Below are 18,705 nucleotides of genomic sequence, written 5' to 3'. Positions count from 1 at the left end.
AAAATCATGAGGGGCATAGATAGGGGAAATAGACAAGGTCTCTTCTCGGGGATGGGGGAATCCAGAACTAGAGGGCAGAGGTTTAGGGTGGAGGAGAAAGATATAAAAGAGATCTAAAGGGCAACTTTTTCACACATAGGATGCACGTGTATGGAGTGAACTGCCAGAGGAAGTGGTGGAGGCTGGTACAATTGCAACATTTAAAAGGCTTTTGGATGGGTATGTGAATAGGAAGGGTTTGGAGGGATATGGGCCGGGTGCTGGCAGGTGGGACTAGATTGGGTTGGGATATCTGGTTGGCATGGACGATTTGGACTGAAGGGTCTGTTTCCATGCTGTACATCTCTATGACTCTGTCTGATCACAATCAGATCAGATTTGACCACAGCAAATGGTGAAACAGGCAATGGAAAACCAAATGGCCCAACGGCCAACGACACACACACACGGCATCCCAAAATAATTTACAGCCAATGATGCACCTTTAAAATGTTTTCATATAGGAAATCTAATTTAAGTACAGTTAGACCACATGAGCTTAGAACAACATATATTGCCAGGTAATACACTTTCAGCGATGCCATTAATGGAATGAATATCAGGCCCTCGCATGTGAAGACAACTCCCCATCTCTTCTTTACGATAGAGCCACCAGATCTGTTATGATTACCTCAGAGAACTAACAGCACCCAACTAATATCTCACCCAAGAGACAGCACCTGTGCAGCACTCCCCAGCACTATATTGAGTTATCAGCCTAGATTTTGCGTCAAAGACCTTGATGGGATTTGAACCCCAGCTTTATGGTTCAAAATCTGAACATAGTTGACCTCAATAAATAATCAGTGATTGACGATCTATTTTACCTGCTTTGTCAGCACAGGCGCCCTCCCTCTCCTGAGCAAAGTTCAGTCGGTTCTGCTCGACAGCTGTGCCATTTGACTCAGGGCTGCTACTCCTAGGTTGGTGAGGGAGCTCTCCCGATGCCCGATACGCCATGTTCAGTTGTTCCTGAGCGAGCTTTAGGTGTCGGTGAACCGCCTCTGACATCTCAAAGCTCCCCGGCCCCAGTCCACCAAGGTTGTCTCGGTACGGCACGTTCCCATTGCCCAGCTTGGTCTTGTCCTTGCGAAGCACAGAGTGGTAGCCCGGAGGGGCATAGGGGGTGCCCTTGGAGGGGCGGGGGGAGCGGGAGGCCAGCCGCCTGCCCCTCAAGCCATCCCTGATGCCGCCAAGGCCAAGATGGAAGAGCTCAGCAAAGTTGAGCACTAAGCAGAGCCCACTGACCACATACATGACCAACAGGAAGATGGTTTTCTCTGTGGGACGTGACACAAAACAGTCGACGGTGTATGGACAAGGATTCGTACTGCACACAAAGCCAGGGAGCACCTCAAACCCATACAGAAAATATTGGCCAGCTAGGAAACCCATTTCAAACAGAGTTCTCATCAGGAGCTGGAAAACATACATCTTCATGAGCCCATCTTCTTTGATACGCCTCCTGCCATCATGTGGCTTCTTCTCAGGAGCTTTCTTGTCAGCCTCAGTCTCAGGTTCATGCTCAATCTCCTCGCAGACCATGGGGTCTTCCTCATCATCACCTTCTGCCTCCTCGTAATCCCGAGCAGCTCCCCGATGCACAATGGGCATCTTTCTCTTGGGTTTTGGCTGTTGGGCACCCTCCATCCGGGCTATCCGGTGTATGGCATAGCCAAGGTACATGATGGATGGCACTGAGATCATGATGATCTGGAAGACCCAGAACCGGACGTGGGAAAGGGGTGCAAAGGAATTGTAGCAAACGTTCTCACAACCAGGTTGCTGAGTGTTACATGTGAACTTGCTTTGTTCATCATGGTAGATAGGTTCACCACCAACTGCCAACAAAACAATGCGGAAAACAATGAGGACTGTCAGCCAGATCTTGCCAACAAACGTGGAGTGGTTATGGATCTCCTCAAGGAGTCTCGTCAGGAAGGACCAACTCATCTTGGAAGAGTGAGGCCTTCAGCACAACGGCACTGGAAGAAAGCAACAGAAAACAAGTATCAAGCCTCCTGAAACTGACTTCAAGACACAGAAACAGCATTTGGCCCCGTTGGCCCCTCAAAGCTCCTGTACTATTCAGTAAGATCATGTCTGATCAGATTATGGTGAAAGCTCTACCTTTCTATCTGCAACCCCCCCGAACATTTGAAGATCAAAAATCCATCTTTTAATACTTACAATAACCTGACTGGTCTGAAACTTCCACAGATTAATGACCTTCAGAGAGAACAAAATTCTCGTTGCCTTAAAGAGGGAGACCCGTTATTAAAGGGGTCTCCCACAAGAGGAAACACCCTCCCAGTGTCCACCCTACTGTTCTGAAGAAGGGTCACTGGACCAAAAACATTAACTCTGTTTTATCTCCAAAGATGTTGCCGGGTTTGCTGTGTTTTTCCAGTAATTCCTGTTTTTATTTCTGATTTCAAGCACCTGCAGTTTGTTGCTTTGTTTCCCTCAGGATCAATTTTTTTTTTCATTCATTCACAGATTTTGGGTGTTACTGGCTGCACCAACATTTATTACCCATCCCTAGAGAGCAGTTTAAGAGTCTAGAATCCCATGTAGACCAGAGCAGGTAAGCAGTTTCCTTCCCTAAAGGATATTAGAGAACCAGATGGGTTTTCTCAATAATCAATAATAGACATTATTAGATTCTTAATTCCAGATTCTGTCTTATTGAATTCAAATTCTACCATCTGCTATGGCAGGATTTGTCCCCAGGTCCGCAGAACATTACCCGGGTCTCTGGAATAATAAGGTAAAAACAATGACTGCAGATGCTGAAAACCAAATTAGTGGTGCTGGAAGAGCACAGCAGTTCAGGCAGCATCCAACGAGCAGCGAAATCGACGTTTCGGGCAAAAGCCCTTCATCAGGAATAAAGGCAGTGAGCCTGAAGCATGGAGAGATAAGCTAGAGGGTCTCTGGAATAATAGTCTAGTAATAATAACAAATGTTTCCATTTACCTTCTGAAAGATTACAAAAAGGAGCAGGAATACGCCATTTGGCCCTTCAAGCCTGCTTTACAATTCAATAAGACTGCCTAACTCAGTCCCCTGTTCCTGTTTTTCTCTCCATACCCTTTATAATCTCTTTACCACGAAGAACTACATCTAAGTTCATTTTTAAATATACTACTTTTCTTTTGAGAATTCATGTCCGTGGACATCCAGAGTCCTCTGTACCAAGCGGTTCTGTAATAAAGCTGCATTTCTATTTGGGATTAGTGGTGTTGGAAGAGCACAGCAGTTCAGGCAGCATCCAAGGAGCAGCGAGATCGCTGGTTTCCAGCATCTGCAGTCAATTTTTTTACCTTGTATTTCTATTCGACCTGCCCAAGTGGACAAGTTCACATTTACCCACACTGCTCTCCACCTGCCAAATTTTGGCCACTCGCCCAACCTGCCAGTATCATTCAGACCCTCGACAACTCACTTTCTGAGCCATTTTGTTGTCTTTGGCAAGCTCGGGAGGAGAACAAGGAGCAAAACAGCACAAGGACAGGCTCTTCGTCCCTCCAAGCTTGCGCTGACACATTTTGCCCACCATACTAACACTGTCTTCACTTACCGGATCCGGATCCCTCTATTCCCTTCCTATTCTGTTTCTTGAATGAGGAGCTTAACACCACTCCCTGTGGACACTGTTTCACAACTAGAATAAACCAGGTTTAATTTGGTGTTGAGAGTTCCAAGGGTTGCACCATTTTAAGTCGACCCTACAATGATATCAAAGGTGTCATTGGCAAGTTCAGCCATTTTGCATTTGGCCTTTTCAAAGTCATCAATAAAGGTCAGAAATAGTTGAGACCTCAGCACTGATCCCTGTGGCACTCCACTTGTTAGACCGTGCCAATCTGAGAAAGATCCATGCATATTCTTGGCTTGCTGTTGGCTACCAATCTTATAATCATACTAAAATGATACTCCCATACGACGTGCTTTAATTTTACAGAGCAACCTTTGATGTGGTACTCTATCTAATGTCTGCTGGAAATCGACATCATATCGACAGGTTCTGTTTTATCCAACTTCCCTGATATTTCCTCAAAGAGCTCCAAGAAATCAGTCAAACACTATTTCCATTTCCAGTCCAGAGTCAGTTTAACTCTGCCTGATCCATTTACTAATTTTCCTTCTATAACCCTCTGCAATGGATTCCACCAACTTTCTAATGTCAGATAGCAGTCTAGTGGGCATTTCCACTTTTCAGTCTTCCTCCTTTTTTGAATAATAGAACATAGAACATAGAACAATACAGCACAGAACAGGCCCTTCGGCCCACGATGTTGTGCCGAACTTCTATCCCAGATTAAGCACCCATCCATGTACATATCCAAATGCCGCTTAAAGGTCGCCAATGATTCTGACTCTACCACTCCCACAGGCAGCGCATTCCATGCCCCCACCACTCTCTGGGTAAAGAACCCACCCCTGACATCTCCCCTATACCTTCCACCCTTCACCTTAAATTTATGCCCCCTTGATGGTACGTTTGTTAATCTGTTTCCAGAATCTAAGAAATTTTGCAAGATTATAACCAATGCCTTTACGTTCCCTACAACCACTTCTTTCAAGATTCTAGACACACAGTCTGGGGACCTTTTGACTTCTAAGTCTAATATTTTTCCTAGCACCTTTTCCTTGGTGCTGATAAATATTTTTTAAGTTCCTCTTTTCCTTCACTCCTTTTCAAGTACCTTTGAGAATTCTTTTTTTTTAAAGTTTCCACAGTGAAGGCAGATGCAAAATCTCTGGTCAACACTTCTGCCATTTCTTTCTAATCGATGATCAGACTCGTCATCTAGAGGAACAACACTTCTCCGAAGGTTAGGCTGAGAAGATGAGAGTAATCCAAAGAGGTTCTTTAAGTATATTAAAGGAGAAAGAATAACGAAAGAATAACATGGCTTGGAAAGGGTGGACGCTAGGAAATTGTTTCTGTTAGGTGAGGAGACTAGGACCCGTGGACACAGCCTTAGAATTAGAGGGGGTAAATTCAGAACAGAAATGCGGAGACATTTCTTCAGCCAGAGAGTGGTGGGCCTATGGAATTCATTGCTGCGGAGTGCAGTGGAGGCCGGGACGCTAAATGTCTTCAAGGCAGAATGCGGTTAAGTCGAGTTGAAATGCCCATCAGCCATGATTGAATGGTGGAGTGGACTCGATGGGCCGAATGGCCTTACTTCCACTCCTATGTCTTATGGTCTTATGGAGAGAGAAAGAGAGTGAGAGAGAGAATAGGACCCCTCAAGGACCATAGTGGGCATGTATGTGTGGAACCTCAATGAATATTTCTCCTCCATGTTTACCGTGGAGAAAGACAGGAAGACTTGGGAATTTGGGGACAGTCGATATCACAGGAGAGGTGGTGTTGGATGTATTAGAATGTATGAAGGTAAATCTCCTGGTCTCACCAGATATATCCAAGAATACTGAAGGAGGCTAGAAAGGAAATTGTGAGGGATGCTGACTGATCATTTTGCATCGTTGTTAGCCACATGTGAGGTTCTGGAAGACTGGAGGGTAGTGAATGTTGTCCCCTTAGTCAAGAAGGGCTGCAAAGAAAAACCTGGGAATGAAACACCAGTAACCCTAACATCTGTGGTAGTCAAATTAGTTGGGAAGAATCTGAGAGATAAGATATATGTGCATTTGGAAAGTCAGGGTTTGATTAGGAGTAGTCAACATGGCTTTGTGCATGAGAGATCTTGCCTCACAAATTCATTAGAGTTCTTTGATGAAGTGGCCAGGAAGGTTTAGGAGAGCAGGGCAGTAGATGCAGTCTATGTGGATTTCAGTAAGACCTTTGATAAGTTTCCACCTTCTGGAAGGTTAGATCGCATGGAATCCAGGGGAAACTGGTAAATTGGATACATAATTGGCTTGATGGTAGGAAGCAGAGGGTAATAGTGGAAGGATACTTGCCTGAGTGGAGGCCTGTAACTAGTGGAGTGTCTCAGGGGTTGGTGCTGGGTCTGTTACTGCTGGTTATCAACAATAAATGATTTGGATGAGAATGTACAAAGCTTGATTAGTAAGTTTGCAGATGATACTAAAATAGGCGGTATCGTCGATAATGAGGAAGGTTATCAGAAATTGCAGCAGGATCTTGATCAACTGGGGAAGTGGGCCAAAAAATAGCAAGTGCAGTTTAATATAGTCAAGTGTGAGGTTTTGCAATTTGCAAAGTTAAACCAAGGTGGGAGATTCATGGTGAATGATCGAGCCTTAAGGAGTGCAGGAGAGATATGTCCCTGTGAAAATGAGGGATAAAAATGGCAAGATTAGGGAACCATGGATGACAGGTGAAATTGTGAGACTAGCTAAGTGGATAAAGGAAGCATACATAAGGCTTTCATAATGGCTTTCATTAACAGGGGGATAGTGTTTAAGAGCCGCGATGGTTTGCTGCAGCTCTACAAGTCCCTGGTGAGGCCACACTTGGAATATTGTGTCCAGTTCTGGTCACCCTACTATAGGAAAGATACAGAGGCTTTGGAGAGGTGCAAAGAAGGTTTACCAGGATGCTGCCTGGACTGGGGGCCTTGCGTTATGAAGAAAGGTTGAATAAGCTCGGACTTTTCCCTCTGGAGAGAAGGAGGAAGAGAGGAGACTTGATCGAGGTGTACAAGATAATGAGAGGAATAGATAGAGTCAATAGCCAGAGACTTTTCCCCAGGGAAGGATGACTGGTACGAGAAGTCATAGTTTGAAGATATTAGGAGGAAGGTATAAAGGAGGTGTCAGAAATAGGTTCTTTACGCAGAGAGTTGTGAATGCATGGAATGTGTTACCAGCGGTAGTGGTGGAAGCAGAGTCATTGGGGACATTGAAGCGACTGCTGGACATGCACATGGATAGCAGTGAGTTGAGGGGTGTGTAGGTTGTTACTATATTTTATATTAGGACTAAAACTCGGCACAACATTGTGGGCCAAAGGGCCTGTTCTGTGCTGTACTTTTCCATGTTCTATAAGGTCTAGGCGACTGAAGACAGATGCAACTTTGGAAGAATATCAGCAAAGTAGGACCACTTTGAAACAAGGAATTAAGAGGGCTAAAAGGGGTCATGAAATATCTTTAGCAAACAGGGTTAAGGAAAATCCCAAAGCCTTTTATTTATATATAAGGAGCAAGAGGGTCACTAGAGAAAGGGTTGGCCCACTCAAAAACAAAGGAGGAAAGTTATGAGTGGAGTCAGATAAAATGGATGAGATTCTTAATGAGTACTTTGCATCAGTATTCACCGAGGAGAGGGACATGACGGATGTTGAGGTTAGGGATAGATGTTTGGATTACTCTAGGTCAGGTCGGCATAAGGAGGGAAGAAATATTGAGTATTCTAAAAGGCATTAAGGTGCACAAGTCCCCAGGTCTGGAAGGGATCTATCCCAGGTTACTGAGGGAAGCAAGACAGGAAATACCTGTGGCCTCAACAGGTATCTTTGCAGCATCCTTGAACATGGGTGAGGTCCCAGAGGACTGGAGAATTGCTGTCCCCTTTGTTTAAGAGGAGTAGCAGGGATAATCCAGCATTTACAGACCTGTGAGCCTGACAACAGTGGTAGGGAAGCTGCTGGAGAAGATACTGAGGGATAGGATCGATTTACATTTAGAAGAAAATGGGTTTATCAGCGATAGGCAACATGGATTAGTGCAGGGAAGGTCATGTCCTACCAACTTAATAGAATTCTTTGAGGAAGTGACAACGTTGATTGATGAGGGAAGGGCTGTGGATGTTACATACATGGACTTCAGTAAGGGGTTTGATAAAGTTCCCCCTGGTAGGCTAATGGAGAAAGTGAAAATTAGAGTGGTGCTGCAAAAGCTTTTGCCTGAAACGTCAATCTTCCTGCTCCTCGGATGCTGCCTGACCTGCTGTGCTTTTCCAGCACCACTCTAATCTTGATTCTAATCTCCAACATCTGCAGTACCCACTTCTGGCTTGATGGAAAAGTGAAGTCAAATGGGGTCCAGGGTGTACTAGCTAGATGGACAGCAAACTAGCTGGGCAACAGAAGACAGAGTAGTAGAAGAAGGAAGTTTCTCAAAATGGAGAACTGTGACCAGTGATGTCCCACAGGGATCCGTGCTGGGACCACTGTTGTTTGTGATATACATAAATGATCTGGAGAATGGTATAGGTGATCTGATTAGCAAGTTTGCAGATGACACTAAGATTTTTGAAGTAGCAGATAGTAAAGGGGACTGTCAGAGAATACAGCAGAATACAAATAGACTGGAGAGTTGGGCAGAGAAATGGCAGATGGAGTTCAATCCGGGCAAATTTAAGGTGATCCATTTTGGAAGATTCAATTCAAGAGCAAACAATACGGAAAAGCCGTGGGGAAAATTGATGTACAGAGACGTGGGTGCTCAGGAAAATTGTTCCCTGAAGGTGGCAATGCAGGTCAATAGAGTGGTCAAGAAGGCATATGGCATGCTTTCCTTCGTTGGACAGGGTATTGAGTACAAGAGTTAGCAGGTCATGTTTGGTTCAGCCACATTTTGAGTACGGTGTATAGTTCTGATCGCCACATTACCAAAAGGATGTGGACGCTTTGGAGAGGGTGCAGAGGAGGTTCACCAGGATGTTGCCTGGTATGGAGGGTGCTAGCTATGAAGAAAGGTTGAGTAGATTAGGATTATTTTCATTAGGAGACAGAGGTCAAGAGGGGACCTGAATGAGGTCTATAAAATCATGAACAGTATATACAGGGTGGATAGCAAGAAGTATTTTCCCCCCAGAGTGGGGGACTTAATTACTCAGGGTCATGAGTTCAAACTGACAGGGGAAATGTTTAAGGGAGATATGCGTGAAAAGTTCTTTACACTGAGGGTGGTGGGTGTCTGGATGCGTTGCCAGCGGAGGTGGTACAGGTGGGCAAGACAGCGTCATTTAAGGTGTATCTAGACAGATACATGAATGGGCAGGGAACAGAGGGATACAGATCCTCAGAAAATAGGCAGCAGGTTTAGAAAGAGGATCTGGACCGACGCAGGCTTGGAGGGCTGAAGGGCCTGTCCCTGTGCTGTAATTTTCTTTGTTCGTTGTTCTTTGAGTGTAGTGGAACAGACAGAGTTTGGAGTTCAGTGCACGGTTCTCTGAAAGTGGAGTCCTAGGTAGACAGGGCAGTGAACAGACCTTTGGGCCTTCATCAGTCAGGCCAAGGAGGATAAAAATTGAGAAGTTATGTTGCAGTTGTACAGGACATTGGTGAGGCCACACTTGGAGTATTGTATTCAATTTTGGTCACCTTGCTATAGGAAGGATGTTATTAAACTGGAAAGAGTGCAGAAGAAATTTATAAGGATATTGCCAGGACTCAACAGTCCAAGTTGTAAGGAGAGGTTGGACAAGCTGGGACTTTTTTCTTTAGAGCGTAGGGAGACTGAGGGGGGAATTTTATAAAAGTGCATAAGATCATGAGAGGCATGGATTGGGTGAATGCAGTCTTTTTTCCCCATGGTTGGGGAATCAAGGACGCGAGGGCATTAGTTTAAGGTTAGAGGGGAACGAACAAAAGGGAACCTGAGGGGGCAACTTTTTTTAAACAGAGGGTGGTGCGCATATGGATTAAGCTGCCAATGGAAGTGGTTGAGGCCAGTACATTAACAACATTTAAAAGGCATTTGGACAGATACACGGATAGGAAAGGATTAGAAGGAAATGGGCCAAGTGGAGGGAAATGGGGTTAGTGATGATGATGACTTTGGTTGGCATGGACCAGTTTGGGCCAAAGAGCCTGTCTCCGTGCTGTATGACTCTAACACTTGCTTTAGCAACTCAAAAAACACCACAACAAATTGGAAGGGGCAACACAAGGCCAAGCTTGTCACAGACGGTCAAGTTCGCAATCTCAAGTTATGCCGAAAACCAGGAGTCACAGCTAAATAAAGAGACCACTGCAGTGGGAGATGATAGTCCAGTGCTAACTTCATTGAGCAGTAGCAATCCTGCTAGGACATGGTTTCAAAACCCACCGTGGCCATTGATGGAATTCAAACTCCAATCATTAAAACAATCTGAAACTGAGACAACATGGTATTGATAACTGTGAAGCTATCCCTGATTGTTATAAAGACCCTTTACATCACTGAGGGCTAACATGCAGGTGCAGTAATCCAATAAGAGGGCTATTGGCGTGTAAGCCTTCATCGCAAGAAGGTTTGATTATAGACCACATTTGGAGTACTGTGTGCAGTTTTGGTCTCAGGAAAGATATTATTGCCATATAGGTAAGATTTGATCTCTCGAGAGATTTACTGGATATTTCCTGGGCAGGAGAGTTTCAGTTATGAAGGATGGAAGAGGTGGAGGTTGATTTGCTTACAGCAGAGAAGGTTGAGGGGGAGGGAGTGGATCGGATTGAGATGACGAAATTCTGAAGGCCATATATGGGTTAGATAGGGGAGAAACCTTTCCTCTGAATAGAGGGGGTCAATGACCAAGACCATAGGTTTAAGATAAGGAACAGGGGATTTAGAAGGATTTGAGGAAAAATCGTTTTAGCCCGAGAGTGATGGATATCTGGAATTGACTGGCTCAGAGGTTGAGAGGCAGGAACCCTGAAGTCATTTAAAAAATATTTAGATGAACACTTGAAATATAATAGCACACAAGGCTACAGGCCAAGTGCTGGAAAATGGGATTAGAATAGATAGGTGTTTGATGACTAGCAGACCACAAATGGGCTGAAGGGTCTCTTTCCATGCTGTAAAATCTCTGATTATAGGGAGTAAAATAAATATTCATCAGACTTGTTCCAGGGATGCCAAGAAGAAAGATTGGGAAAACTAGGCCTGTATTATCTAGAGATTCGAAGACTTAGAGTTCATCTCAATGAAATTTATAAAATACCTCAAAGAATAGACAGGGTAGATTCAGATAAAATATTTCCCTTGTTTAAGGTAAAGTGGAACTAGAATTGGAGGCACTATTTAAAAATAAGGAGGATGCCATTTAGGAGCAAGTTGAGTATTTTATTTAAGTCAGAGGATTGTGAACCTTTGGAATTCTCTACCACAGAAACTCAGTCTTTGAGTATACTCAAGGTAGGGATTGATAGATTTCTGATAACCAATGCTATACAGGATTATGGAGATGGTGTGAGTAAAAGCCATTAAAATGTTTGGTCAATCACAGGCTGAATGGGCTACTCCTGCTCATATGTTTCTATGGTGATGCAAGGGAAATCTTTTTCACCCAGAGGATGGTGAGACTCTGCAACTGACTGCGATTCCTGATGAAGGGCTTTTGCCCGAAACGTCGATTTCGCTGCTCGTTGGATGCTGCCTGAACTGCTGTGCTCTTCCAGCACCACTAATCCAGAATCTGGTTTCCAGCATCTGCAGTCATTGTTTTTACCTTGCCCATAACTGTGGTCGAAGCAGAAACCCTCCTAACATTGAAGAAGTATTTAGATGTTTACTTGTGATGTCAAGGCACACAAGATTATGGGCCAAGTGCTGGCAAAGGGAATTAAAATAGATAGTTGGTTTAGACCGGCACTTACTCAATGGGTTGAAGGGCCTTTTTTTTCTGTGCTGTAGACCTCTTGGATTCCAAAGGTTGGGTTATAGAATCTTAATTTCAGCACAGATGGAGGCCATTCAGTCCATCATACCATCCTGATGGTTCTTTCAAAATCACATCCAATCCATCCACTCTTCACACCCTGTTGGTTATTCATTTGTCAGGTACATGTTCAATCACCTTTTGAAGGTTCCTCTGCAGTCTGCCTCCAGCACCCTATCAGGATATATATATTCAGGGTCTTAACAACCCTCTGGGTGAAGAGATGTCTCATTTTCCTCTGCTCCTATTACCAATTACCTTAAACCCCAGAAGCTCTGGTTAATTGTCCAGTTAACAGAGGAAACTCTGCCTCCTCAGACCTGCTCTGTCAAGCTCCCAGTAAGTTTAGATTCTTCTGTTCAGGATCTTCTTAATCTTCCTTGCCCAAAATGAAAAATATGCCTGCACACAGCTGAACAGTACACAGCAGCACTGTCCTCACAGCCAGTGCATAGCTGCCCTGCCTCCACAACCAATGCACAGCATTTCGCGTTCCCTGCCAACTCCCCCCAACAACCAGTGCGCAGCAACACTGTCCCCAGTCAGTGGTCAGCAACACAGCTTCCCCCACCCAGTGAACAGCAGCCCTGTCCAAAGTACTACAGACCCCAAAAGCCTCAGGCCCTGGTTAATGCACCAGCTGGTCCTCAATTCTGTGTAGAAGACAGGTTTACCAATCACTGACAGCCAGAGGTATATAGGTAGACTGCAGAAGCTGGAAACCAGATTCTGGATTAGTGGAGCTGGAAAGGCACAGCAGTTCAAGCAGCATCCAAGGAGCAGGAAAATCGACATTTCGGGCAAAAGCCCTTCATCAAAAGCCCTACAGAACCCCCCTGGTGCTCACCTTCACCCCGACCAACCTTCTCATAAACCAAATCATCCACTGACATTTCCGCCACCTCCAAACAGACCCCACCACCAGGGATATATTTCCATCCCCACTCCTTTCCGCCTTCCGCAAAAACCGTTCCCCTCCATGACTACCTGGTCAGGTCCACGCCCCCCCCAACAACCCACCCTCCCGTCCTGGCACCTTCCCCTGCCACCACAGGAATTGCAAAATCTGCGCCCACACCTCCTCCCTCACCTCCATCCAAGGCCCTAAAGGACTTTCCACATCCATCAAAGTTTTACCTGCACATCCACCAATATCATTTATTGTATCCGTTGCTCCCGATGCGGTCTCCTCTACATTGGGGAGACTGGGCGGCTCCTAGCAGAGTGCTTTAGGGAACATCTCTGGGACACCCGCACCAATCAACCATACCGCCCTGTGGCCCAGCATTTCAACTCCCCCTCCCACTCTACTGAGGACATGGAGGTCCTGGGCCTCCTTCACCGCCACTCCCTCAACACCAGATGCCTTGAGGAAGAACGCCTCATCTTCCGCCTCGGAACACTTCAACCCCAGGGCATCAATGTGGACTTCAACAGTTTCCTCATTTCCCCTTCCCCCACCTCACCCTAGTTCTAAACTTCCAGGTCAGCACTGTCCCTATGACTTGTCCTACCTGCCGATCTTCTTTTCCACCTATCCACTCCAACCTCCCCCCGCCCCCGACCTATCACCTTCACCCCCTCCCCCACTCACCTATTGTAATCTATGCTATTTTCTCCCCACCCCCACCCTCCTCTAGCTTAGCTCTCCACACTTCAGGCTCTCTGCCTGTATTCCTGATGAAGGGCTTTTGCCCGAAATGCCGATTTTCCTGCTCCTCGGATGCTGCCTGAACTGCTGTGCTCTTCCAACACCACTAATCCAGAAGCCAGAGGTATATGCTATACCTAGATTCATCTAATCAAGCTTTACGGAAGGATGCAATTCAGCCAATCTCTACTAATTCTTTCAGGAAGTAATTCAGTTAATCCCATTCCCCTGCTCTTTTGCCATTTCACTGCAATTTCTTTCCTCAGCAAGATTTATTTATTTTTCCTGTGAAGCCTGTTCCTCAACTTGTATCCTACCAAGCAGTTTATCCCCAAACCTGAAAGCTCAATAGAGACAGAGTCACACAATGTAATAACAGACTCTTCAGTCCAACCAGTCCATGCCAACCATAATCCCAAATTTAAATTAAACCAATCCGATCTGCCTGGACTTGATCCATATCTCTCCAAACCTCTCTTATTCATGGACTTATCCAAATGTCTGTTAAACATTGTAACTGTATCCACATCCAGCACTTCCTCTACAAATTTATTCCACATGCAAATCACACTGTGAAAAAAAAAGCTCATGTCCTTTGTAAATCTTTCTCATCTTACCTTAAAATATGCCCCTAGTCTCGAAACGCCCCCATCATAAGGAAGAGACACCTGCCATTCACTTTGCCTATACCCTTCATGATTTTAAAATCCCCTATAAGGTCACTCCTTAACCTCTAACATTCTAGTGTAAAAAGCCCTAGCCTATGCAGCCTCTCCCTATAACTACCTTGTGTTAACTCTGGTTCTTTTGCCACCTTGACCCTGTGCTTTCCACTTGCCAGCCTGTCAGCCAATTGGAAACCCTCTCCCTTTTTTTAAAGGTTACCCAGCAATTCATAATTTTGCTTTGCCTCTTAATAAATTCCCCATCACCTCATACAGTCATAGATTTATACAGATCTACAGCACAGAAAAGACCCTTCAGTCCATTGAGCCTGTGCCAATCAAAATCAACCACCTAACTATGCTAATTCCACTCTCTAGCACTGTACATCTTGACATTGTAAGTAGGCATCTAAATACTTCTTAAATGTTGAGGATGTCTGCCACTACCATCCTTACAGCAGCCAGTTCCAGATTCCCACCACCCTCTGGGTAAAAGGTCTTTTCCTCTAACCCACCTGCATCTTACATCAAACTTATGCCCTCTGGTTATTGATCCCTCTCTCAAGGGAAACGTTTCTTCCTATCTATCCTATCCATGCCCACCATATTTTTTATATCTCAATCATGATCCCCCTGCTTCAATCTCCTCTACAGTAGGCAAAATGACCCCAGTTTCTCCAATGAATCCATCCAAGTCGTTCACTCTTGGAGCTAACCCTGTTTGTAATTTTTATTAATGACTTAGAGGAGGGAGTCGAAGGGTGGGTCAGTAAATTTGCAGATGATACAAAGATAGGTGGAGTTGTGGACAGTGAGGAGGGCTGTTGTCGGCTGCAGAGGGACTTAGATAGGATGCAGAGCTGGGCTGAGGAGTGGCAGATGGAGTTCAACCCTGCCAAGTGTGAGGTTGTCCATTTTGGAAGAACAAATAAGAATGCGGAATACAGGGTTAATGGTAGGGTTCTTGGTCAGGTGGAGGAACAGAGGGATCTTGGGGTCTATGTACATAGATCTTTGAAGGTTGCCACTCAGGTGGATAGAGTTTGTAAGAAGGCCTATGGAGTATTATCGTTCATTAGCAGAGGGATTGAATTCAAGAGTCGTGAGGTGATGTTGCAGCTGTACAGGACTTTGGTTAGGCCACATTTGGAGTACTGTGTGCAGTTCTGGTCGCCTCACTTTAGGAAAGATGTGGAAGCTTTGGAGAGGGTGCAGAGAAGATTTACCAGGATGTTGCCTGGAATGGAGAGTAGGTCGTACGAGGATAGGTTGAGAGTTCTCGGCCTTTTCTCGTTGGAACGGCGAAGGATGAGGGGTGACTTGATAGAGGTTTATAAGATGATCAGCGGAATAGATAGAGTAGACAGTCAGAAACTTTTTCCCCGGGTACAACAGAGTGTTACAAGGGGACATAAATTTAAGGTGAAGGGTGGAAGGTATAGGGGAGATGTCAGGGGTGGGTTCTTTACCCAGAGAGTGGTGGGGGCATGGAATGCGCTGCCCGAGGGAGTGGTAGAGTCAGATTCATTGGCGACCTTTAAGCGGCATTTGGATAGGTACATGGATGGGTGCTTAATCTAGGATAGAAGTTCGGCACAACATCGTGGGCCGAAGGGCCTGTTCTGTGCTGTATTGTTCTATGTTCTATGTTCTATGTATATTTTTTGTCTTTATTGCTCTCTTTCTGAAACCTTCACATTAAGTTCCAAACCTGTGGTGTCTAGAACCAGGCACAATGCTGTACACAGAATCACTTAGAGGAAATAGGAACACAAACAAGATCAACCTGTATCATGTTGACACCAAATCTGACACCACAGGTATGTCCAGCACGCAGGGTAGGACGAGGCTGGTTTGAGTTGTTGCAGTTTGGGAATTATTGAGTGCGGTGACTGGCTGACAGGTTGTGCAGTGAGTCTAGCAACAAAATGAGGAATGATCAAGGAACAGTCTCCTTCAAACTCTTCCACATCTACTCGGAAATTTCAGAAACATATTCACTGCTGCCTCTCACGTGAGTTCAAACCACTAGCCCCTGCCATGGGTCCTGTATTAAGTCAGGCCCTGTATTAAATCCTCCATTCAATAGGTTTGTGGCTGATCCAATATAACCACACCTCCACTCCTTCTACATTCCCCTGTAACACTTGATTTCCTGACTAATGAAGAATCCCTTCCACTCAGCCTTAAGTAGACATGAGGACACTAACCCCCTTGGCTAAGTTTTCAAACCGGGTTCTGAAAAAGCTGAACTGCTTTGGGCCATTTCGGAAGGCTGTTGCTGTGGGTCTTGTGTCTCAAGTAGACCAGACTAGCTAAGGACAGAAGTTTTCCTTCCCTGAAGGGTAGTTAACCAGTTAACCAACCCAACAATATTGCCACTTCTTGCCCCAGTCATTGATTTATGCTGTTTTGTAACTTCTGAACATCTATTCGAAATGCGCCAGAAAGGTATTCAATTACAATGGCATCACATGTGCTCATCCTCATTGGACAATATGCATTGCACATGAGGGTCAACATCTTCAATTGAATTCCAACTTCCAATGTTATTGGATCACACCCAGCGATCGGAGTAACAGTGTAGTGCCTATTAGATGAGGTGCTGTTGGAAGCTCTACTTTTCAGATGAGATACGAAACCAAGATCGCAGACTGCCTTCTTGGGATATGAAGGATCTCATTCTCACTATCTTGAAGAGGAGCAGGGAGCTCTCCCCAGTGCCCCTAGGCCAACATTTGGAAAATACCTGAAATGGCATGGTGGCTCAGTGGTTAACACTGCTGCTTCTCAAAGTCCAGGGTCCCAGGTTCAACCCCACCCTCAGGTGAATCTGTGTGGGAAATGGCAGGGAAGTGGGGTCTAAGTGGGATGCTCTTTGTAGGGTTGGACTCAAAGGACTGCTTCCCCACTGTAGGGATTCTATGATTCAAGGTGCCTCAGTCAAGACTCCGGACACGTTTTTTTGGATGTGGGCAAGAGGACGCGGAATCCACATATTTTGAACTCAATTTCTACTCAAGGTTGTGCAAAAAGATAGTTCATTTTTTCACAGCCTTGATGAAACTTTTATTTCAAAATGTTTGATCAACTTCAAATATCCAAGGCAGGAGGGTGAACACAATTGACAAACAGGCATATTCACTAAGAGTTACAACATGGTACTTCTAGACAAGAAACTGAATCTTGTTTAGACATGGTGGAGAGGACCTACATAAAGCCCTGAGGCTTAATAATCAATGTCAGAACACAGAAACATAGAAAATAGGAGCAGGAATAGGCCATTCAGCCCTTCAGGCTGTTCTACACCCCAAGGTGATCAGGACTAATCATCCAATTAAATCCCCTGTATCCTCTTTCTCCCCATATCCTTAGATTGCATTAGCCCCAACAGCTATATCTAAATCTTTCTTGAAAACATTCAATATTGTGGCCTTAACTGCTTTCTGTAGCAGAGAATTCCACAGGCTCACCACTCTCTGGGTGAAGACACTTTTCATCTCAATACTAAATGGTCTCCGTATTCTTAAACTATAGCCATGGTCTAGACTTCCTGTCTACTCCTGTTAGAATTAAGTTTCTAATGGGGTCCCCCTCATTTTTGTAAACTCCAATGAATATAGTCCTGGCCAAACCAGTCTCCCTTCACATACCAATTCTACTATCCCAGAAATAAATCTGGTCAACCTTTGCTGCATTCCCTCTATACCCAGAGTATACTTTCTCAGATAGAGAGATCAAAACTGCACAAAAATCTACTGGTGTGGTCCCACCAAATCCCTGTATAATGCAGCAAGTCATCCCTGCTCCTGAACTCAAATCCACTCACTATGAAGGCCAACATACAATTTACTTCCTTCACTGTCTGATGCACCTGCACGCTTACTTTCAGCAACTGGTGTACAAGGACACCCCACTCATTGCCCTTCCCCCTTTCCAAACTATCACCCATCAGATAATGATCTGTCTTCCTGTTTTTTGCTCTGAAAGTGGATAACCTCTTATTTATCCCCATTATACAGCATCTGCCATGCATTTGCACACTGGTTAGTCCAAATCTCACTGAAGCATCTCTGCATCCTCCACACAGCTCACTCTCCAATCCAGCATTGTGCTGTCTTGCAAACTTAGCGATATTACATTTAGTTCCCTCCTCTTAATCATTGATATCAGGCATTCAGCTCCACAAGCAGATAACAAGATAACAAGATTTGAAGGGATATGGGCCAAGTGCTGGCAAGCGGGACCAGATTAGGTTGGGATATCTGGTCGGCATGGATGAGTTGACCTAAGGGTCTGTTTCTGTGCTGTATTTCTCTATGATTCTATAATGGTTCTTTGATCAATAATCCTTGCCCTTAAAAAGCAGCAGGATGGAATGAGACAAGGAAGCAGAATGTGAAAATTAGAAAGGAAGAATATGATTTAGATAACCTAACTTTATGATGTATTATTTCCTCTATCAGGAGACTTCTTTGTGTGACAAATAATCTCAATATCATCACTAATAGATCACCTTGCTCTCATACATTTCTACTCTGGGCTTGCTACACTATTCCAATGAAACTCAACACAAGCTTGAGGAACAACACCTCATTTTCCTCTTGGACACTTTACAGCCTCTAACACACAATACTGAGTTCCACAACCTCACTATTTTTGTACTCTGTACACTGTTTTTCTTAATATCCCCAGTCATGTCTATATGCATCTTGTTGGCTTTGTTCTCAGCATAGGGGATCCATTTTCTCCTTTTCA

The 18,705-nt window shown here is 44.7% G+C and overlaps 1 protein-coding gene across 2 annotated transcripts in view; it reads right to left on the bottom strand.

The window, feature by feature from the left end:
* The window catches only part of LOC140482470 (gap junction gamma-1 protein-like), a 63,099-nt gene that overhangs the window by 9,975 nt on the left and 34,419 nt on the right, over window positions 1–18,705 (bottom strand). For both annotated transcript variants that reach the window (XM_072579995.1, XM_072579994.1), the window contains one exon: window positions 867–2,024. In XM_072579995.1, coding sequence (XP_072436096.1) covers window positions 867–1,992 — 1,126 coding nt within the window. In that variant the 5' untranslated portion in view covers window positions 1,993–2,024. The remainder of the gene's footprint in view (window positions 1–866; window positions 2,025–18,705) is intronic.

Source organism: Chiloscyllium punctatum, chromosome 10 (genome assembly GCF_047496795.1).
Source record: "Chiloscyllium punctatum isolate Juve2018m chromosome 10, sChiPun1.3, whole genome shotgun sequence".
Taxonomy (NCBI): Eukaryota; Metazoa; Chordata; class Chondrichthyes; order Orectolobiformes; family Hemiscylliidae; genus Chiloscyllium; species Chiloscyllium punctatum.
The sequence above is the reverse complement of the archived record's forward strand: the minus strand, read 5'-3'. Positions and strand labels throughout refer to the sequence as shown.